Source organism: Eptatretus burgeri, chromosome 10 (genome assembly GCF_056783735.1).
Source record: "Eptatretus burgeri isolate ZD-2024b chromosome 10, Ebu_testis_v1, whole genome shotgun sequence".
Classification (NCBI taxonomy): domain Eukaryota; kingdom Metazoa; phylum Chordata; class Myxini; order Myxiniformes; family Myxinidae; genus Eptatretus; species Eptatretus burgeri.
In genome coordinates, this window is record NC_140970.1 from 82,931,220 (window position 1) to 82,954,746 (window position 23,527).

Here is a 23,527-nt window from a genome sequence, read left to right on the forward strand (position 1 = left end):
CGTTCGATTAGTGAATCGGGATGTCCTCTGGAGGATTCTTGGTCTTCGTGGGGTGCCACCAAAACTGATCGATCTGATGTCTGAACTCTACTCTGGTACTGAGAGTGCTGTGAAGTGTGGTGGTACCACCTCTGACTTATTTCCAGTTGTTACTGGAGTTCGTCAGGGATGTGTATTTGCCCCCACACTCTTCAGCACTTGTATGGACTGGATTCTAGGGAGGATGTCGGAGAGATCAAGTTGCGGTGCGTCATTTGGGAATGTCAAGATCTCGGACCTTGACTTTGCAGATGATGCAGTCATCTTTGCGGAGACTTTAGACATCCTCTTGGGGGCCCTCGAGGTGCTGAATGAGGAGTCGGAGCCGTTGGGATTACAGGTTTCTTGGGTCAAAACTAAGATCCAGGCTTTCGGTGACATCTTGGATGCTGCTGTCCTGTCTGTGTCTGTTTGTGGTGAGGATGTTGAGGTCGTGGAGAGATTCACTTACCTTGGCAGTGATATTCATGTCTCTGCTGGCTGCGAGTCAGAGGTCAATAGACGTCTGGGTCGGGCCTGGGGAGTCATGGATTCACTGGATCATGGGGTGTGGCGCTGCCGGTACCTGTGCGGGAGGACGAAAGTCCGAGTCTTCAGGTCCTTGGTACTTCCAGTCTTGCTCTATGGGTGCGAGACTTGGACTCTGACCAAGGATCTGAGACGGAGACTTAATTCCTTTGGTACCAGGTCTCTTCGGAGAATCCTTGGCTATCGCTGGTCGGATTTTGTGTCCAACGAGCGGTTGCTGAGAGAGACTCGGATGAGATTTGTTACCTGCATAGTCCGTGAGCGTCAGTTGCGGCTGTATGGACATGTGGCTCGTTTTCCTGACTCTGATCCTGCTCACCAGATTCTCTCAGCGAGGGAGTCTCATGAGTGGAGGAGGCCAGTGGGTCGACCACGTGCCTCATGGTTGCAACAGGTTGACCATCATCTCAAGGAGATGGGGATGGGCCTGGCATCTGACTGGGGGATAGCCAGACGGAGGCCCCTGGAGTACCGGCGGAAAGTGGACGCAGCGACGTGCTGTTCTGGCACATGCTCCCATACCTGACCTGACCTTCCATCCAGGTCTTCCATCCAAGACAAGACAGCTGTTTTCCCACCATCTCAGATAATCGCCAATCCAAAAACTTTGATCTTTTCCACCCCCGTTAAACCGTTACCCTTAAAATTTCCAGTTTTCCTTCCCGAGAGTTTGCTCCTGTATTCATCTTGTTCACCCCCTGCATTCTCCTCCACATCCCTCGTTTGTACGTCCATATATTTTGTCCCTCGGTCCTGCTTTTGGCACCCCCTTTTCTTTCTGCTGTTCCTTTTGGTCTGTTGCGTTCTGATCAGTTCTGTGTTCAAGCTCTGCCATGAGCCTTGACTTTGTATATAAAAAGGCTGCCAAATGTACCACCAAGCTGAGCATTTGGCAAAAGTCCAGGCATGGCAATTAGTGCACAGGTGTTATAGGTCCGCTAGGTGGAAGCTCTTCGAGGAGAAGCCCAGCCAGGAGAAAAGGGAATTTACCAAATGCTAAGAGGCATAAAGCAGCAATTGGCAAATTTGATAAAGGGGATGTGGTCGTTAGGTAGACAACCTGAGGCACATTCTCAGAGTGGCACATTCCTCTATCATTCAAGGTGGCCCTTCCTGGGCACTTGCTACAAGTGTGGAAGGAAGGGCCACATGGAGAGGCTTTGCCAGGCTGCATTTCAAAGGTGACCGCCCCAAGGTCTACAGTGACCTGAACGTGGAACCGCCTGGGCAGTCAAGCTGACAGCTTCTCTTTGAAGTTCAGGAAACCAGAAATTTGACCACCCAGTTCAATATGACCTGCTTTGATGAGCTTTTGTCGAGAAATGCGGGGACCCATGGACTGATGGTTGGGACTAACAACTGAGGACCAACTGGGAGCATCAGTGGAAAGTTACGTTACCAAACTGAAAGAAAGAATGGACAAGGCCCAGGAGCTTTTGAGGGTGAAAAATTGGTTTGGCCTCCTCACACATGGAATTGATGTATGATGTTCAGGCATAAAGCCAGAAGTTTCTCCCTGAGGACCTGATTTGGCTTTACTGACACCAGAGGAAGAAAGGTGTGTGCCTGGAGCTCATCTCTCCCTGGAGTGGTGCACTGACAGGTAATGGATGGTTTTTTTTCATTCAAATGGGCCCGCATATCCTTCCACAGAGAACCTACCATGATCTGATGTCATTATCATGGGTCGAGGGGCTTTGGGATAGATTGGCAGGGTCAGGGGAAAGACTAACTGTACAACATGCACTCCTATGAATGGACAAGCTCCCAGGTGAATATATACAAGGATGTTGAGCAAAATATAAAATAAAATTGAAGACTCTTTCAGACCGTCACGACTCACCAAACCTTTGTGAACCGATTGCAGGTGAATTGGGAAATTTGTATGGGAGATGGACTGGGGGGTGGCAAAAGGTGCCAGCAAGTTGCACAGAGTGGGAAGATTTTTTAAAAGGTTTTAAAATCGTGCAAGAGAATGCAAATAAATGAATAACATGTCATTTGGTTTCGATTGTGTGTGTGCAGGCCGTGGAATAAAAAGGAACCGAACTTGTAAGGAAGGTTTAGGTAATGATTGGCAGATGACAAGAGAATATGGCATTGTAAGGTTTGTGGATGGGGAAGTTTGTGCATGTCCACAGGTGGTTCAATCCCTCAGTCACCATGCTTCGCCTCCTCTTGTTCCAGCAGAGCCTGGAAGTGGAATTCCCAGGGAAAGGGGTCAGGTTTGGTCAGCTGAAGGATCTTGGTGACCATGTGGAAGGTCATTTTGGTGACCCCCCCCCACCCCCTCTCCAGCAGGTACCACAGACACAGCAATGAAGCTGTGTGAGTGCTGGGAGGTGGAAAGAATGGTGGGCTTGGGATTTCCCTATATTTGGGACACTTGTTTTTACTTTGCAGGTACCACAGAATGTCACACCCCATATAACCTCATTTGTTCAGATATCTTGGCTGCATTTTTAAGTGACCACACATGAAGTAAAAGATAATGCCATGGGCTTGCAAGAAAATAAAAGAAAATGTCGCATTTTCATTCCAAGAACAATGTCAAAGATACTGCTCAGGCAAGTGCACCTATATCCGTGCTGTGAAGGGAATGGGGTCGTGCAATTGATGGTAGGTAGGTTGACATTGGGCATGGGCTCCGCTGACTTGAACCAGAGCAGATGACATACACTTTGGCACGATGGGATATTTGGTGATTATAGTTGTTATGGTCCTGTGTTTTGTGTCTATTATTTTCTCACTGCCCCAGGATCATTGCTCTCCTCATCTGAATGAAATGAAACCCAGGAGGGAGTGGATTTACAGCATTATTTTTCACATTTGAAAGTGCATTTTGAATTTAATTGGTTTCATTGCAGATTAGTGACAGCTTCGTCTTCTGCAGCCTCTATTAAATTCGAGTTAATTTGACAATGGATGATGCGAGCATTAAGGCCAGGCCTTGGGTGACCTTGTCAGGAGCCAAAGGTCCAGCAGAGGGTTCCATCCATCCATCCATTGGGACCATCCTCTGTGCAGAGCGTTGGTGCTGCCTAAGCAGTCTCCTTGGCTAATGCACACAATCCTGGGCGGGTCGCCACTCCGACACAGAGAAGAGGGTTGTTTTACATTTATGGGGAGGGAGTAAGTTAGACACCATGAGTCTGACACCACGTGTCTGAGGCCTGAATCTAAATAAATTGTTCAGAGAAAGCACATTTGTGTATCTGTCGAACTCTTACTTGTATTAAGGTTTGTTTAAGGTAAGGAGTCATTAATTTTGCCTGCGAGGGGTTGGGTATTGTCCGATTCAGAGATAGCTAGATTACTGCCCCATCTATTTGTTCTCTGTAGAATCAGACAGGAGAGGCTGGGCAGGATGGGCACTGCATAAGGAATAATTTCTCGTGTCACAGATGGTGTCTGCTGTGAGAAGTGTGCGAGAAAACCACCTAGCCTTGTCTACAAGTTCATCAGTCAGCAGTGAGACAAGGGAGCCCAGGGAAGCAGAAAATGCAATGGAAGATGTGGACATCCCATGGGGAGGGAGGGGTTTGAGTGGGAGTGAGTCAGAGGTGGAGGAGCAGAGAGAAGACATGCTTTGGAAGGGAAAGGAAGAAAGCACACTACACGCACAGCAGCATTTTTCAGATCATGCAGGCCTCACCAACACGAGCACCGATTAAGTTATCATTAAAAGGCGTGATGGCATTTATTAATCAAAATAATGCTCAGACAACGCCTAAACCCCAAAATGAAAGACCATTATAAGGTTTTTGAATCAACCACCTACAAAGCTTAACCTTTCAGTGAAGGCAATTATGCATGGCTTATTTAAGAATCGTGATAATTCCTTTTGTTGTTATAAATTATCCTTCCAGTAGAGACATCCTGTTCATAACTAATGTTCCTGCCTGGCCTAGTGCCGACGGCAGCTGCGCAAAGTGCTGCCAGTGGGGGTGGTGGCTGCATTGGCGACCTTGGCATAGGTCAGTGCACCAAATTTGGCAACTGTGGCTCGCAGGGCTTACGTTGCCACTGTTGTTTTAATAACTCCCATGGCACAATTTTCACAGCAACACCTGTTCAGGGTATTTGGTCAGACAGGCACAGCCACAAGGCTAGCCTGTGGGAAATGCAGGGGCAATTTGTGGAAGTGCAGTCTGCAGGTTAGTATCATTCCCATAAGCACAAGCGTACAAGCCTTTGGATTTCAAAGCTGAAACTTCTGCTTCATCACACCATTTTGAGTTCGAAATGATGGATTTTAATGGGTCTACTTCAAATAATAACAAGTACAATCATCATTACTTTATTCTATCAGCGTTGATACTTGAGTATCAAATTGAAGAATGCAAATGATGGTTTGAGCTCGAATGGTGAGATTGAAAAAAAAAAAAGTGCCGGGTCTAACGGGAAAATGTAATGCTTTCTGAGGCTTCCTATTAAAACCCATCTCATCTATTACAAGATAATTGTCTAGAAACGTATTATTTGGTGCGTATTATGTATAGTAGGGAAAAATGATCAAACTTGAATCCACCTCCTCTTATTCTTGAACTTGCACATCCTCCCACACTCCTTTCCATTTTCATTGCCCTTCTTCCTCTCTCTCACCTCGTCTCAACTGTATTTTTCTCAACTCTCATCCCACTAATCACCCTTGTATAAAGAGTAATTGTGTTGACGGCCTCATTTTACAACCACCGCAGCCAACAATTAATTACTCAAGATGACAGTGTGCTGTTAGTTAAATGTCAATCGTCATCGTGAATCTTACATTGACATAGTGTAGAATATCAGATTATATAAATATGAGAATGGGGTTGGGGGGGGGTTCAAAAAATTATACAAACGACATAAGCACAATAGTCCAAGAATTGAATATATAAAGTTATTTTGATACCGTATATATCCTGGTGTTGGCGCAGTGGTTAGGGCAGCGGTTTGGGATCCAAAAGGTCCTGAGTTCAAGCCCCGTTGGGCCACTGAATTAATACACCAGGGGGTTGACTCAGCCTGCCATCCTTCCGAGGTCGGCGAAATGAGTACCAGTGTACTGGGCCGGTGTATGCCCCGGTTAAAATAGGTGTACCATATCCCTGTGTCATAAGAGGCGACCAGGGTTGCATCAGGAAGGGCATCCGGCGTAAAACATGTGCCAAATCACTATGCGGATCATACGGATGATCCGCTGTGGCGACCCCTAACGGGAGCAGCCGAAAGAAGAAGTAGATTTTGAATCGATATATATATATATATATATATATATACACACACACACACACGTGTGGTAATAGGTTTAGTGGGGAGATGGGCTTGCTATGGACGAGACGCTGGAGTATTTAACCTGCTGTTGGCTTCGCGGTTAGGGTGGTGGCTTGGGATCCTAGGGTCCGGAGTTCAATCCCCGTTGGCCGCTGAATTAACACCAGGAGGTTGACTCAGGCTGTCATCCCACCCTTCCGAGGTCAGCGAAATGAGTACCAGTGTAGCAGCCGAAAAGCTGCACACGAAGGGAAGGGGTATTGGTGTGGCATGGGCATGATGGGCCGAATGGCCTCCTCCTGCGCATAATTTCCTTGTTATAGGTATGCACACTCGCCTATGAGCTGTCTAGCCCGAGTTCATATATGGAAACAAGGCTATAAACTGTCATCCCCGTGTTTCGCATGCAGGACGATTCATCAATGTGTGTTCCGTTCCTAGGATGAATGTCAAACAGCATTAGCTGGTGGACGTCAAATATCCCATGGTGTAATTCCTGAAGAGTAGGTGAGCTATCCCCAGCACCACGAACAAATTCCTACACACTCAGTCAAGTATCCTGGCGATCAGTTCAGGACTGTAACCCCTCCTCAAGAAACTGCTTTGGCAGCACTGATGCTCTGTGTAGAGCATGGTGTATGATGATGATGATGATGATATGGTGGGGGGGGGGGTGGATGTATGTGTGAGTGGTGGGTGAGGTATGACGGATGATTTGAAGGCCTCAAGTACCTCATCTACTGTCATATTAACATTAAATGCAAGCATTACCATCTCGACTCTCACCAGCATGTCAACACAAGTTGAAGAATTTTCAAAGCCTGGGCCAGATGCCCTCTGTGTTATCCTATGTTAACACAAAACAAATGCTCCCCAAATAAGCTTTTTTGCAGTCCATCGAGTGCATTCATAGAATGCATGGGCATAACAACATGACAAAACCCACAATTTAAATGATGGTGGATGGAAAAGTGAAAGCATGGACTGAGATTTTGATTCCCCCCCCCCCAAAAAAAAAAGAAGACGAAGAGGCATAATAGTTAGACCTCCGAGTCTGGAAGGTGAGTGATTCAAACCTGACTGTGGCCCAATCACACCAAATACCTAATACAATATTTTTTTTTAAAGAATCGTGCTGTTTCCTTACTTAATGCTCAGCATTTAAAGGATAGAGCACGGACAGACCACATATGTTGGCATACATGGGAATGCCAACCGAAGGCAATCTCTTAATCCCCCCACTGAATGCAGAGAGAAAAATGGCCTCATAAAGATGGCATTGCCAGCACCCAGAGTGCTCTGGCAAGTCACATGGCCACAAGCTCAGTGCTTGTGCTTGTAGCCTTTGCCTTAATAAAGTTTCCTCAATCGTTTTAAAAGGGACTATACATTTATCATGGACTTGGAAGGGGTAGGGGGCTAATTGAGAAAACTTAACATAATGGAAAAGTAAAAGGAAGGGAGATTAAAGAAAGAAAGGAGGGTAGAAAAGTGTGAGAATGAGGGGAGATTTTGAAAAAAAAAAAATTTAGTAAGGTAGTTGGGAGTGAAGGGGGGGGTGTGGTGGGGTGATAGAATGGAAGGAAATGGCATGTATGGAGCATAAGGAAGGGGAAGGTATTTAAAAAAACCTACATTCCACCTTATATATGTTTACAATAAATAAATGATCACTCATTGCAACAATTTGGTGTGGCTCTCTCTGTTTTGATACTTTTTCTATTTCTTTTGTCAGTGACTCTCAGTGCAATTTTCTCAGAATTACAAAGCTTGGAAAACATCATTGAGATTGTTCGATATTCTTGTAATGTGTTAGTCATTCACAGTCAAGCGGGCTAATTAAATCGCTTTTTATAAATTGCATCAGTCAAACTGCGCAACGGTATTGGAATGCTAAAATAAGTTATTCCAGCATATCATACTAACTGCTGGACACAAAAGTTATTGTTTTTAATGGGGACAAGCTGTCAGTCAGCAGAAGTTTTTTTTGTACGTCATGAGATCATGTTTGCAGATTTATGGGGATGGATGGGGGAAATTGGGAGATCTCTCCCATATCAGGAGACTTGCAACTCATGTTGGAACTCCAACTTGATTTGTATGACCACTTTCATTCAAATAGCAAAAAGGCTAAGCACATAAGAGTGCGACCTATGATATATTCACGAGATGCAAGAGATGGAATGAACTGCCATTCCCTCCCAGTCTCATCTCACTCGTTCACTCAACAAAGATGACGACACTGCATTTCAGACAATCATTCCGTTCCAGAAGAAATCCTCACCTGGAGGTTCTCGATGCTTTTGATGTTGTTGTTTCTCAGGTCCAAGTGCTGAAGTTTTGGAGTTAACTTCTGTGAGGCAAACCGGAGACAAGTTATTTGAAAATTTGAGCAAGTCGTGAGATAAAACTGTGATAAAATGACACATAATTCTCAAAGAGCGATACCATACGATCAGGTTCATCCTAATTGCAGGTCCATGGGCAGAAATATCAAAGTCATGCCTGAAGAATGTTTCAGTATTTTGTTATCATTGCAGTTTCGCATACGAGTGAACTGACTTTATTATTTTTTTTTTTGTCCTTTGTTTCCCCCAACGTCCCCGTAGGTGATGCAGAACTAATGCTAATCACAAAATAAAACTCAATTTAAACAAATACTGGAAGGCCTGCTAAAACAATGGATCGAAGTACGCCGCAGCCAATCATACTAAATCACTCTACGGCATTCAAAGACTGAACGAACAAGATGGCTCCCCAAAAAAGGAAGGAAGAAGACAAATAGGCAACATTCACTAATCATCGTTTTCCCTGTTCCGTGTCCCAGGACGTGCATCCCATCAACCTGTTTGTACAGAACAGTGGTCCCGTGCACGATGGTTGATTGAACTGTAGGAATGTGAAGACCTGCTCAATCACACAGAGTGTGAACCACATGGTAGGCCTTGCTTCTGGGATCAATTTTGCCCCTCAGCAATTTCTAAATGAACAATTACAGCGAGTTCATCTAATCAACCACTGCCAGCCTCATTTTTCAAATGAGAGCATTTAAAAATTGAAAAAAAGCATTACTGTGGTCAAATTACAAAGTGAAATTTTGATACCAAAGTCTGTAACAAAGGCCCACTACAAATAGCAATGGTACTACCGTAATGCAGTACTGGACCAATTTAATACTCAAACTGTCCACTGTAATTAATTTGCACTGACAATCATTGCCTCTTCTGGTTCAAACAAATGGGAAATAAAATACCTTAAATGGTAATTGATCCACCGTGAATAAAAGAGAAGACTTACGTTTCGGGCCTGCCCTTAATCGGAGCAAAAAGAGAGGAAAGGTAAGGCCCATCCTCTCTCTTGCACATCCTCACAATTAGGCCACTGCTCCACAAGGTTATGGATGCCATTATAACAAATGATGTTGGTTGGTCACACCGCTTATTTGGACGTCGTGGTGCTCACTGAAATTGGAACCTTGGAGCTTCCTTCATCGGGTCAAACAGACATAAAATCCGATGGTGCAAGATCCACACTGTCAGGTGGGTGGGGTAACGGATCAAGACCAAGCTCATCAATGCACTGTACTGTTGCCCTCACAATGTTTGAGTTTGTGTCGTTAAGTTGCCGAACTATACTCAGGCTGGCCGGATGGCCTGTATGCACACTTCCCTCTCAGCTGTTTAGCCTGGTTTTGAATCTCGGCCCAGCTATAACCTGTCATTGCAGTGTTTCACAGGGAAGGCGATTAATGAATATGTGGGCCATCCATCGGATGGGCGTAAAACGGAAATCTCGTCTGCTGACATTAGTTGATGGACGTTAAAGATCCCACGGTGTCCTTCGCAAAGAGTAGATAGATTCCTGTCCTAACCTTATTCGAACGTCAGGCCTGGGCAGCCAGTTCGTGATAGACTTGGGACAAGTTTTCCCCAGCCGACCCTACATGAATGTGGGAATCATTGTGGCCTTTAAAGAAGAAGAAGTTGCAGAATGATACTAGTGGCAAGTTCCCTGTGATGTTCATGCATATTTCTGGCTTAATATTTGTTCACAAAAGTGTGGAGCATGTTGCTTTTGTTACTATTTCGTGATACACATTAAAGCGAGTGACAAGAACACCCTTCTTGTGCTAGAATAGTGTTGGCATCAATAAGTGTTTCCATTGAATTGATGCCCACTTATTTTGGGTTTGTAATGCTGAACTACCATTTCATCTGCCGTGACGGTACGTTAAAAACTGCACCATCTTCTGCTTCATAATCCCAGAGAATGTATTTGTGTGTCTTCTTGAGTGACTTCACGTGCATTTCTGGACTGGATTCATGTGTCCTGATCTGGGTCTCACACCCTTGTAGACCATGTTTGAGCCTGTTGCCATGATTCGTCCACTTCTTTCCTGTTCGTTCATCATCCTGCTTGCCCTGCTGCCCGAATGTCAGTGTCTTGCCTACCCAACCCCTGTTGCCTTGCTTTCTTCAGGAAAACCAAACAAACATGCAATTAATTATAAGCACCAAACCACCCACAGTACCTACGTCCACGACTTACCAATTCAACGTTTGAAAACTTACATTGACATCCGTGCAATTATCTATCTAATCATATGCATTTGATGCCAAAATACGTCGATCAATGATGGAGTCGGTGATGTAAAAGCAAAAGTGGATAAAGGTAGGAGAGTAGTCTTCACATTAATAGCTTACCTGAAAAGGCTTTCAATGCATCAAGCACTCAACTGATGCAAAATTTGCCAAGTACAGACTTATAAGTGTTTCAACTTTTAGACACACTGGAATGTACAACATAACTGATGCTTTTCACAATTATAACATTAAAGATCATCAAGTGACCAATTTTGATTTTGTTCTCATCTCTTTACCAATTTAGTGACTATTCCAATCAGCAACCCCCAATTTCCCTTCCCTTAAAAATGCAAGGAGAACACCACATTAAAGAGCCTAGAATAAGATTAAAAACTTGCAAAACAAAAACTTTCAGAATGTGAATTTGAAAAAAAAAAAAAAAAAAAAAAAAAAAAAAAAAAATCACTGTGATGAGATTGGATAAATTATTGTTTTTTATGTCTTAGAGTTGGGTTGGTTACAGAAATCATTGTCTTCTTTTTCATGATGATACTTTGCTTGCAAAACTTATGTCACATGATAACCCAGAGGATAATTTTTCAGGTCTGAGACCATTTGGCTTTCTCAAAATGTCCAATCCATACTCACACGACAGCTTCTTGAATGGACAACCAACTTTCCAAAACACGAACCTAACACAATGTGTGACACCTAATTTGGTGCCACAGGCCTTTGAGCGAGATATCAATGGCGCCGTGCAGAGGGGCGAGTGAGTGGGTCAGTATTTTTAACCGACACACAATGGGTCAACGACTCGCGGCTGGAATCTCATTGTGCACGCGAGTGCCTGCTGTTAGTGCACAGAACACAAACAGCCATTTATGGCAACATTCCAACCCGGTTTTTGGAATGCCAGGGGCAGAGGCATCATCTGTACTCGAGCTTCGTGTAGATTGTGTTCGGGGCGAAAGAGGGGATACGAGGAGCAGTTCACAGTCTCATAAATGGACCACTGAAGAAGCAAATGTGTTGGTCTAGATGTCCCAGCTGTATGGTACAATTGATCATGACACACAATAACAATGCGATCATAAAATAATTAGAGATCATTGATAAGATTTCTATCATTGATCACAAATAAATGAGTTGTATGATTATGCCACAAGCATCTTCTGCTGAAGACTTACTAGCGTAGTGTCAATATACGAGATGCTGTTGTCACTGAGATCTAGCATTGTGAGCTCTGACCAAGGTGGGACACGAGCTGCAGGACCTGGCCGCTTGTCCTCAGGATTAACGGCCGTTCCTTGAACCTCCCAGTCTCCCAGCACCGCGACCTCTCGAAAAAGTACATCCTAGAAATGCAGAATCAGTGCTATGTTATTCCAATGCATGATGGTCCTGGTGAACAGATTAGATTGTCCTTACCATTGTCGAGTAAAAAACAAAACAATAGCCATTCCTTTCACGCCGTGAGGCGCGTAGGGATGCCGAGGCAGTCCCATTTGGCTAAGGAGCACAGTCCTGGACGGGTCACCACTCCGACACAGGATACTACTGTCTATTAGCTATTTCTATCTCATGAAATACACATTACATACACCTGCACAGCAATACGTTTATAACAGCTTCTTTCCTGTGGTCAGTGTGTGCAATTCAAAAGCTCAATGTCAGCTACATTTGCTTATACGTGCATGAAAATGAAAGAAAAACTTTGAAATGTTCACAATTAAAAGTTTGCGAAAGCAAGCCAATGTGCTGTAGATGCAATTAAGCAATCAGCACACCAAGCATTTGAAGTGGAAATATTGTGCTGCTCCACCTGTATCGTGGAGGTGCAGTGGTGCATGCTGACAGAGGTAAGTGTGCCTTTGCACATCTCCAAGCCAGATATCCCAGCAATGTCACAGTCGCTCACCTGCCCAGAAACATGATGGGTGCAAGGTACTGTATGATAAATAGTGGTGAAAAATAAACATAATTTTGACATATCAGGAATGTTGAGGATAATGAGCAAGACAATTCAATATAATGTACAGTACTTTTTTTTTTTTAACCTGTCAAGGGTTCATCACAAGGAGGTTGTACAGTAACGTTTTACACAAACTCAGAAATAAAATGCACCATCACGATGTTTAAGAAGTCCATGACAGAGTAATGTGCTTCTTTAAACATAGAGTTAAACAGTTTGTGTGAGTTAAACAGTTTGTGTGCAACTTTGGTGCAAATTAACCTTTTTTGACATTGCTAATGATCGTATGTTTTATGGAAGTGCATTTCAATGTGAGACAAACTTAAAAGGTAACGTTCCATTACGTACAGCAGGAAGAGGCCAATTGGAACTGCTCTTTCCAAACTTTTAAAATCAACTCACCTTGAGCTGTTGAAGAGCTTTAAAAATAGAGAGGTCAAAGGGCAGTCTGCAATCCTCAATGTTGCTGCTCCCCAATGTTCCTAATGTTCCTTCCACCTAAACCAAGGAATGCCCCAAGATTCAAGAACAACTCTTAAATTGCAGAAAGTATAAGAAATATTATATGCGAACAAGGGCTCACGGAAATTCCTTCAAATCCTCACCCAACCCCAAATCCTCAATCAATCCCCCCCGAGCACGCACCGCCAAGTCCGCCCCCGCTCGCAATGCCAAATCCTCCAGCCACCCCCACAGGCACCAAACCCCTCCCCACCCAAAGTCATCAACCCCCTCCATCCCAAAGCCTCAACCCTCCTCTCTAACTCTCTGCCCCCACCCCAACTCTGTCATCCCTTTACCATTTCTTCAAGTCTTGAACTTCCCCCACCCCCCACAAAAACCCAAGTCCAAGCGCTTCTCCCAACCCCAAGTCCTCTATCCCTCTCTCTGTCCCACCCCATCTTTGTCCTTCCCTCTCTCATTATTCTTCAAGTCCTCAACCACCACCCTCTTCCCAGCACCTCAACCTCTCTCTTCCAACTCTGCCCCACCCCTCCCCACCACCAACTCTCGATCCTCCCTTCCCCGCTTTCTTCACATTCTTAAAAACGTTACACAAGAATACATAAGGGACTTTGGCTCAGAAGGCGGCCATTTGACCCAATTCATTTCATTTCACTCTTTTCTTTGCCCACGTGAAACATGAAAATTTTAAATCCACTGGAAATTCAATTCAAAAAGGGTGCTTCACATCATTTTGACATTAACATTAAACATGTGAATTGAATTCAGCACAAAGGAGAGCCTAAAACAACAACAGCACGAAGGTGAATACCTGAATGATTAAAACATGCCTGCATTGTTCCTGTTCACGTTTCCATTCGTTAAGAACAATGTTCGAAGTGAATAACGGCAGAATGTTAAATTCATAATCTCTTCCCCCTTTTTCCCATTGTTAACAAAATTCCTATACTTGTTTGTTAAGAACAATGTTCACAACATTCCTGTCCCCCCCCCCCCCCCCAAAAAAGAAGAAATTCCCTCTGTGTATGTACGTACGTCTGAAAACTCTCGAATAATAATTTTAAAATATACGCCCGAACAAGAAGGTATATAGAGAATTGTGCTACTACATGGAAAATGGCAACCACTTTAGATGAGGAACTTATGCCGCGACACACCGTCTCCACAGTCTGTTCCTATGTACCAAATATGAAACGTGAAAGTTGAAATCTTTGGGAGTTAGAGTGCGGACAGGAACGGATGGATGGATGGACAGACAGACAGACAGACACAAGCCGGTAGGCGGACATGGGTAGTCGACTACCCAATATAACCTGACGAGATGGGCCCGTTTGATGGGGAATGACCTAAGGATTAAGCACAAGAAAATGCATGATTCTAGCTTCAAGGGTTAATGCTGCAGATTGTTTTTTCGTTAAAATACCCCCACTTTTGGAGGTTTTTCGGCCGTTGCTAGGCAACGGAGGGGTCCATAGCAACGGTTCTTTCTCACACATAACTAGGACATACCATGAACCTACCATACCAGTTTCATGTATATCTGACTCATAGTCTCTGAGATATAACAAACTTCGTTTTTTTTATTGTTTTCGACCAGGGTTCATTCAAAGTCTATCTTCTCCGACAGTTTTCATAGGATCCGGCTGGAAATTTTTGGACAATATGGCTGAATGTACTGCCCACAGTCGCTCATGGCCCGATTTTTGATTTTCGAAAAAATAATTTTTTTATGATTTTTCAAAAATTTCAAAGTCCCGTTGATAGGCAACGGTGGTGCCCAAAGCAACGGTTCTCATTTGCAGACAACTCGGTCATGGTATGAACCTACCAACCAAGTTTCATCGAAATAGCCATTGTATTAACTGAAATCGCCATTTTAAATACTGATAATAAGGGTAGAACAAATCTCAAAAAAAAAAAATTTGAATTTTTTTTTTTTTTTCAACTACATCGACTACCCAACAGACAGATAGACGGACGACCGGTATCACATAATACGCCCATATATATATATATATATATATATATATATATATATATATATATATATATATATATATATACACATACATATACATACACATACACATATCGGGCGTATAAAAAAAGACAACGGCTGGGCCAATCACCAAATTTTGCAAAAGTGCTGGGGGGAACCTACGGTCAGGTCATGGGTACAATCCTCTACCCGGCTACACAAGCCCCCCCCCCACCCACATAAAGGAAATTCCCTGTACGTGTGATTCTATGTCTGAAAATCAAGAAACTCACCTCAAAAAAGGAAATGAGGCCAACTGGCCCATCATTGCCATGGTATACTCTCGGGTTAATTTTTGCTACAGCATAAAACATCAATCTTCTTGACACAATCAATTTATCTTGCATAAATCAAAAAAGAAACGTAGGTTTTTGCCATTTTGTGACACCAAAAAAGAGCAAGCATAAAAAGTACTAAAAACAAACGAGTAATCGTGTACAGCTGTTCATGAATGGAGTTGAGAGACGTGTCCAAACCTCCAAATACTGTACAACTTGAAATGCGTTTCTTCTTTTATTACAACTAAATGGTGCAAAAGATCAATTCATACTCACAAAAATGAACATCTATTTTTCACAGGGTTTAGTGCTTGTGGAGGAGGGGACACACACACAACAAACAACAATCTCACACACACACACACACACACACACACACACACACACACACACACACACACACACACACACACACACACACACACACACACACACACACACACACACACACACACACACACACACACACACACACACAACAACTTCCCAGCACACTCATAAGGCTACACTTTGGAAAAACAGAGAACTCATGGACATGTAATGGTGACAAGCAATGGGTGTTTTTGTTTCAGCCTTCCGGTCTGGCTGCAATTGCTGAAACACAGCAACGTTCTCAAAACCGGTGCGTATTTTTGTGGCGTGAAAAGGGAATACATTTGTTTTCATTCCCTTCATGCACTTGCACTCTTAATATCCACAAAACACAAACTCTGCCACCCACAGCATGTTTTGCATATCAGTTCAAAACTGTTATCATTTTGAAATGAGTGGAAATTGAAATACTTAGCCCTTTGCACAAACCAAACAATGAAAGTAATAAAATAAATATATCAATGGCAGTATAACTCATAAAGTTTTCAAACAAATTAAATTTAATGTGCTGAGACAAAAGAAAAGCCACCGAGGCAGAATGGTTTGACATTTTGATGGGCAAAGACAAAAGACGCACGTTACACGGTCCGGTCCCCACTTATGAAAGAATTCCCGGGGTTTTTTTTTTCCAAGATAAAAATTACATTTTTCAAGGTTACATTTTTCTGCAGAAAATACAGTGAATAAGTTATTCCCATTAGTTTTCCAAGCTGATAAGACTTATTGTGACAACAGTCATAATTGAGATAAAAAGAGAATTTCAACATCCAGTTCCTGTTTCCTTATGAAACCCCAAAGGCATTGTGGCTGTATTGAAATCCACAACTTCCATAAATTCAATATTCATAATTTAAGTAGTCAGAGTGGCTGGATCCAAAACAAAATATGCTTCTAACTTAATTTACAGTCTGTAGTCCATTTACAGTTTTATACAGTTTTTTCATCTCCATATCTTCAAATGTTGGCCAAGAGTTGGGTTTTCCTTCCAACTCATTAACCACTTCTCCAAACAATCGACGTTTGTCTTTTGCTGCTCTTCTTAGCGTGTTGGCTTTCGACAAATGGTTAAAAACTCTGTAGCTGCTCTACTTTTTCACATTTACCAAATTTAGACAAAATGGAAGTTTACCAAATTTAGACAAAAATTATTCTCATCGAAACATCAAATCAATACTGTACATATCTTCCAACATAATGTCAAAACTTGGTCGGTATACACACCCGAGACCTCGAGACCACAGGGTAAGATATGATAATGGGAAATGATTCGCATTCTTAACAACCCCCCCCCCCAATCCACAGTCATTCCTCATCACACCCACGTGACAATCCTGAACATGGCGGACCCGCCAATAATCCCGTATGCCATTGCAACCACGATAACACGATTATGTGGCACATAAAATATATAGTTGCAACAGCAGTAAACTAATGCCAACCTGTCCACCAAGGTACGGAGACCTTGAGGATGAGCCAAATGTTTAAAGGAGGCGATGTCTAAACTGCCGACCTGGTGATGCACGCAGAGAAGAAGGACATGCACTTAAACTTGGGAGTAAGAATAATTTATTTACACTAATAAAGGAATATGAGATGTTGGGGGACATGGAGTTTTTTTTTGTCAAGAGGACCTGCACTTTGCACATAATACTGACTACAAATTAATAGACATTTAAACATGAATTGAAGAGACTGGATGAAATTTAATGAAAATTATATTTCAAACACCAACTCACCATGCAATTGTAATGTCATCACTGCAAATAAATTGTTCGACGATAGCAGTTTGAATTGTAAGACCGTGAGGAAATAAATAAATGGCACCTTTCGACCGGAAGCGTCATCCATCGTAACAAAATGGACCATTCCCGGACCTCTCCGAAAGCCTCACAAATGCTTTTTGATGTTGTTACATCGATTGTCAACAAACCCGGAAATTTCCCAACTATCGGTATTTGAGCCATTGTCATCCATTTTCCCAACTGGGAAAACACATTTTGAATTTGCCATTTTCCCAGTAGCGTGGTGACCCTGACCTTAAGATACTTGAGGCGGCATGCAAAGTCTAAGATGTTTCCGAGGTCAGACTGTGATGTGACCCCATAAGGCAATGGTCCACGGCGGAGATGCCAGGCTATGGCATGGAGCTGCAGTGGAGAAAAGGACACCTCTTCGTCTTTCTCCAGCATTTCCTCTCCTACACACAATTTGCAGCACAGGTGCTCAATGATCCAAAAATATATAAAACAAACACAATTAGCATCTTAAACACAAGTCATTTTACATTTTGAGGACTGTAAGTTACATCAGGATTCTCAACACACTCTGCATTGCATGGTCAGGATGTTAAAATGTGTTTACATTGTGCGAACAAAGTCTGGGGCTTTGATAAGGGCATAACATTAATTCAATGAACTGTACTCAACACCCATATTACTAACCTTTATTGAAGAGATACTCTGCCAAATATGTTGTCACACCAACCAAATCCTGCCATAATAAGAAAATGTTAGATCGCAGTTGGAGTTAAAAGAAGAAAGAAAAAGTTTAAGAGGCTGGGCGATTCCATAAGATCCTACGTTCAGCTCCAATAATGGATCTAGTTCTGATATTTCAGCAATCGCAAGATGATGTACAATTCCAAAACAAACTTGAAATTCTACATGCTAACATGAATGCTAAAACGGATGTATTCATTCAAACTATATTAAGTAACATCATTAATCATTGTGCAGATGGTGTCCACTGGTTTGCATCACTGCTGGGGAATGTGGCCGTGCCGCTGATGCCACCACATTATCGGTTGAGGATGATGTCCGTAAGTCGCCTACTCTTCGTTGAAGGACACTGTGAGATATTTCACCTCCACCAATCAATGCTAGCAGATGGGTCCTTAACATCCATTCAAAATATGGTGCACTCGTTGATTGCATCTCCCTGCTTGCAGACCATCCACCTGATGCTCCATAGCCACGGCCAATAATAGAATGAATGAGACAGCTAAAAGGTACTGTAATCACACTACCACTGTGCCATCCAGGAATAAAAGTACCACTCAGAAGACCTCAGAAATGAGCAAGATTGCTTTAACCTCACCATTCTCAAAAACGGCATGAAATCTAAGTTATGAAATCTAGAAAGTGCAGGCGATAGATCATGCGAGTAAAGGAGAGAGAAAGAAGTTTGACAAGATAAATTAGATATTTTAAGAATTTAAATGTCAGCGATATAAGAATAAAACGAGACATAATTAGACGTCAGGACGTCGATCAATATGCCTCAGCCTCCATCAAGCCTTTGCCTATTATAACTTTGACCAAAAACCTCAAGACCTAAAACCATTTGACCTCATTATCTTATCCATACATATGTGTCATGGTACATGAACTGAGTTTAGTTCAAATGCCATAGCCAATGGTAACACATTAACAGGAGTTTTAATGTGACATCGGACCCCTGACCTTAATCCCATTATTTTTTCTGACATGACCTTAATCCACAAGTTATTGAGGAAACATTTTTACCTGATATGGCCTCTGACCTTTGACCTCTTGATGCTAAAATATAATCAGTTCATCTTTGCATCATAATGTATACTTAGGCCAAATAAAAACAAATTCCAGTTTATTCTCCAGATTTAAAAAAAGAAAAGAAAAGGAGGTCCTTTTTATTATCACTTTTAAATAGCCACTGGCTTTTAGATTTAAGATGGCCACCAGATTTTTTTAGTTCAAAATGGCCACTGTCATTTTATTTCAAGGACTCTTACTATTTATTGCACAGAAACTCTTTTAAACAAGCTCGAATGAGCTAAGATCCTCGTCCTCTTAATGATGACGTCATAAAAACGAATATGACGTCATTGGGATGCATCAGGTTTGCGATAAATTATGTGTGCTAATGACCGGCTTGATTCCCGCAAACAAAATTCAAACAGCTTGCCTAGTTTCGGAGATAATGGTATCGGTGATTTTCATTAGCGGCGATATTATGACGTCAACTTTTTTTCGAGGAAGAATTTCCAAAATCGGAGATGGTTACTGCCTGTGCGTGGGCTTTCTGCATATACATGGCAAGTTTCACAAAGATCCGATGAAAACTCTGGGTTGTGAAACAAAAAGTCAAAAAATAGGAATGACGTCATAAAAATTGATATGATGTCATCGTGATGTATCGTATGCGCGGTAATTCATCTCTGCTAATGCCCTGTTCGATTCCCGCAAACAGAATTCAAAAAGCTTGCCTAATTTTAGAGATAATTTTTTCGGCGATTTCCATTAGTGGAGATATTTTGACGTCATAACTTTTTTTCTAGGAGGAATTTTCAAAATCAGAGATCGTTACTGTCTGCGCAGGGTATTTTTACATATATATGCGAAGTTTCAGGAAGTTTCGATGAAAACTGTAGGCTGTGAAACAAACTAGTTTCGGAGATAATGGTATAGGCGATTACCATTACTGGCGATATTATGACATTAACTTTTTTTTCTAGGAAGAATTCCCAAAATCGGAGATGGTTACTGCCTGCGCGTGCGCTTTCTGCATATACATGGCAAGTTTCACGAAGATCCAATGAAAACTCTGGGTTGTGGAACAAAAAATGTCAAAAAATAGGAATGACATCATAAAAATTGATATGACGTCATAGTGATGCATCATATGTGCGGTAATTCATCTCTGCTAATGCCCTGTTCGATTCCCGCAAACAGAATTCAAAAAGCTTGCCTCGTTTCGGAGATAATTTTTTCGGCGATTTCCATTAGCGGAGATATTTTGACGTCATAACTTTTTTTCTAGGAATTTTCAAAATTGGAGATCGTTACTGTCTACGCAGGGTATTTTTACATGTATACGCCAAGTTTCAGGAAGTTTCGATGAAAACTGTAGGCTGTGAAACAAAAATGTCCACAAGAACAACAACGTGAGTAAGACTTCGAGAAAATACTATAGTATACTTATCTTATCGTCAACTATAGTACTTATCGTTTGATCCAAAGCGATCATGTCCGCAGGACGGACAACACCAGAAACGTCTCCGGCAACTTTCGTCAACAGAGGCATAAAAAAGACCATGCTTTCAGCATTCAAAGTATTACCCCAAGATGCTTTCATATGATAAAGAATAGTCCTAATTACAGCACAAATTGTACAAAAGGAATCTCAAATGTGACAACAAGCAGAAACAAAATTTGGGCTCCAAGGATGGATTAAATGTCATTGATCAGATTTGTCCTAAAGTTTTGATAACGTGAAAGTAGTCCTTTTCAATAACTTTGGAACCAAAACGAATTTGAAGTAGTCAGGATATGACATTGGTAGTTGACAAAAGTTAATGTGGTCTACCAGGCGAGTGGGACGAGCCCTGTTCCCGAATCGAACAGTCACACACAGTGATGCGACACTCACGTAAACATGCATCAAGAGGAAGTCGGCAACAGGTGCAGAGCAGCAAGTGCCCTGTTGGCCAAGTATTCCACGGAGGTACACCTGTAGCTGCTGAGCCCGACGTGCTACGACTGCTGGTGCATTCTTTCCCATCACAGTTTTTGGGGGAAGTAGCTCCTTTAACGTCTGCTGTTTGATTGCAAGCTGTAGGTGAAGCAAGACACATCATGCAATGACAAGAACACATGGAAGCTATTTGTCACAAGCTTCCCAAAAGGATTAGCAATGCCATAACTGGTCAACCAGGGTTTTAAGTATGTAGCCCTTGCAACATGGCGATTTAGCCACTCTCCAAGGTTTATATCAACTCAGTACATTTTCCTGAATAAAGGAAAATACTATGTACAGTACTGTTAGACCCCGCTATTTGTGGGAGATACATTCCTGAAAAACGCTGCGAATGTCAGGGCATTGTTTTTAAAAATAATAATTATTTCTATTTTACATGGTCTCACCTCGTGGAAAAGCGATTACACAGAACACAAATCAGGACACATAACTAAGGGAACAGCAGGAGAAAGGGGATACAGCAGTATGGCGGATTGAGAAAGTAGTTGGAAACGAACAAACAAGGGATGCAGGTAACGATGAGGAGTAAGGGAAAACCCAAAGGGTGGACAATATGGATGCATAAGCAAAATTGTTTTTGACCAGTTTGTGATTTTGTCAGGGTCTGAGGAGAGGGAAGAGGCTGCTGCCTGTCTGTCAGAAGGATGAGAGATGTCATGGTAGAAAGTGGAGTCATCAGCAAAGAGAGGAAGAGGATTTTCCAAAGTCAATGAGATCAATAATGAAGATTAGGAATAATATGGGGCCAAGAACACAGTGTTGAGGTACTCCAGCCTTGACAGGGACAAGAGATGAAAGGGTTCCATTGAGATCCACACATTGTTTACGAGAGTGGAGGAAGACAGTATTCCAAGAGTGGAGTTGACCTTGGATTCCATAGGCAGACGGTTTAGAGAGCAAGGCATGATTCCAGACTGTATCAAAAGCTCGAGATATGCCCAGAGAGACGGCCCTGATCTCATGTCTGATATTGACGGCCTCCATCCATTGTTGGGAGAGTAGAAGCAGCATGTCCAAGGTAGAGTGACCAGGTCTGAATCTGAATTGATGCTCTGAGATGAGGCTGTTGGAGAAAAGGAATGATTTTATGTCAACTCTGATGACGGATTCCATGATCTTGCTGATGATTGGAAATACAGTAAGATAATTGGGCTGTAGTTAAGGGGATCCGTTTTTGCACCTTTTTATGTAATACTGTGATGTTGGTCGATTTCCAATTCCCCAGGTGGATAAAGGAGACCAGTCCTGAAGAGTAAAATAATAATAATAAATAAGAAAAAAATGCTGGTCTGTTGGGCATTCCCATCTAAGTCTATAGCTTCTGATGTTAGAACCCCAGGTACAAACCTCATAAACTGCATTGTCTCATAATGGTTTTGCGATTTGAATGAAACTACACCGATGTCTCCCAATGCTCTTATCAAACGTGTCACACCCTAATTAGGTTTCTCAATAAGTCTTGAAAACAGGGAAAAAAGGTCTTGAAAACAGGAAAAAAAAAAAATTTCGGCCTCGTCTTCCGACTGCTGAACTGCTACTGCAAATAACTTCAAACCTTATCATGCAGCTCTCGAAAGTCACTGTAACGATGTTTCACAGTCCATTGGTGTCTTCCGGATGTGACTTCAATTATGTAAACCTATAAAGAAAAACATCACCACTTCATTGCACTTGAATACAGCAATCAAAAGATCTCTTTAAAACCACATATTTTGATGTAGAATTTTCACTGATTGGCATAATTTTCTCATAAACAAAGCATATAATTTCTGACCAGGTGGGCAAGCAGGTCGATTATCTACCTTTTACAGTTACTACACATTTTATACGAGTCGAAAACATGGCGGTGCCGTCGGCAAACTTACAATACATAAGCAATATATGAATTGTAATTTACAACGTGAATGCGCACGTAGCCTCAATACATTATCGTGACAGGTAATGGATGCATCGATTATGACGCGAGAAACAAAACACAAGAACAGCGGTTAAAATAAATAAACACACAGATCGACGAGCCGGCAAGAAAGAACTCTAAGGCCACGAGACTAATGAAAAACTTGGACTCTGACTCGCAGATCACTAGGTATTTTTTAAAGCTATAAAAGTGATCATACCTAAAAGTTTCATCATGCAGAGTTAGAGCAAAATAAAAATATTGGGGGAGGGGGACTGTTGAAAATGAAGCCATATGTTTTTGGAGTTGACAATTTGACTAATTATGGGTGGGGAGGAGTTGAACATATACAATACGAATCCACAGAATCTGGCACGAGATATTATAATATAATATTACCAAACGCAGTGGAATTATTCAATTAATCATATATCTTATAATATTACCAGACAGATAGTTAGGGCATCCACTCTAATTCTGGTGCGTTGGTGGTTTGATTCTGACATTGGCAGAGTCTGATCAAAGACTTTAAAGGTCCCACGACACCCAAAAGTACTGAAATTTCATATATTATATATATATATA

At 42.2% G+C, this 23,527-nt stretch overlaps 1 protein-coding gene across 10 annotated transcripts in view; it reads right to left on the minus strand.

Moving 5' to 3' along the window:
- The window catches only part of LOC147018988 (nischarin-like), an 84,683-nt gene that overhangs the window by 49,962 nt on the left and 11,194 nt on the right, over positions 1 to 23,527 (minus strand). For all 10 annotated transcript variants that reach the window (XM_085899134.1, XM_085899132.1, XM_085899131.1 and 7 more), the window contains 8 exons: positions 22,601 to 22,684; positions 20,938 to 21,120; positions 17,973 to 18,021; positions 17,568 to 17,728; positions 12,781 to 12,876; positions 12,229 to 12,324; positions 11,594 to 11,761; positions 8,108 to 8,176 (listed from right to left, as the gene is read on the minus strand). In XM_085899134.1, coding sequence (XP_085755260.1) covers positions 8,108 to 8,176; positions 11,594 to 11,761; positions 12,229 to 12,324; positions 12,781 to 12,876; positions 17,568 to 17,728; positions 17,973 to 18,021; positions 20,938 to 21,120; positions 22,601 to 22,684 — 906 coding nt within the window. The remainder of the gene's footprint in view (positions 1 to 8,107; positions 8,177 to 11,593; positions 11,762 to 12,228; positions 12,325 to 12,780; positions 12,877 to 17,567; positions 17,729 to 17,972; positions 18,022 to 20,937; positions 21,121 to 22,600; positions 22,685 to 23,527) is intronic.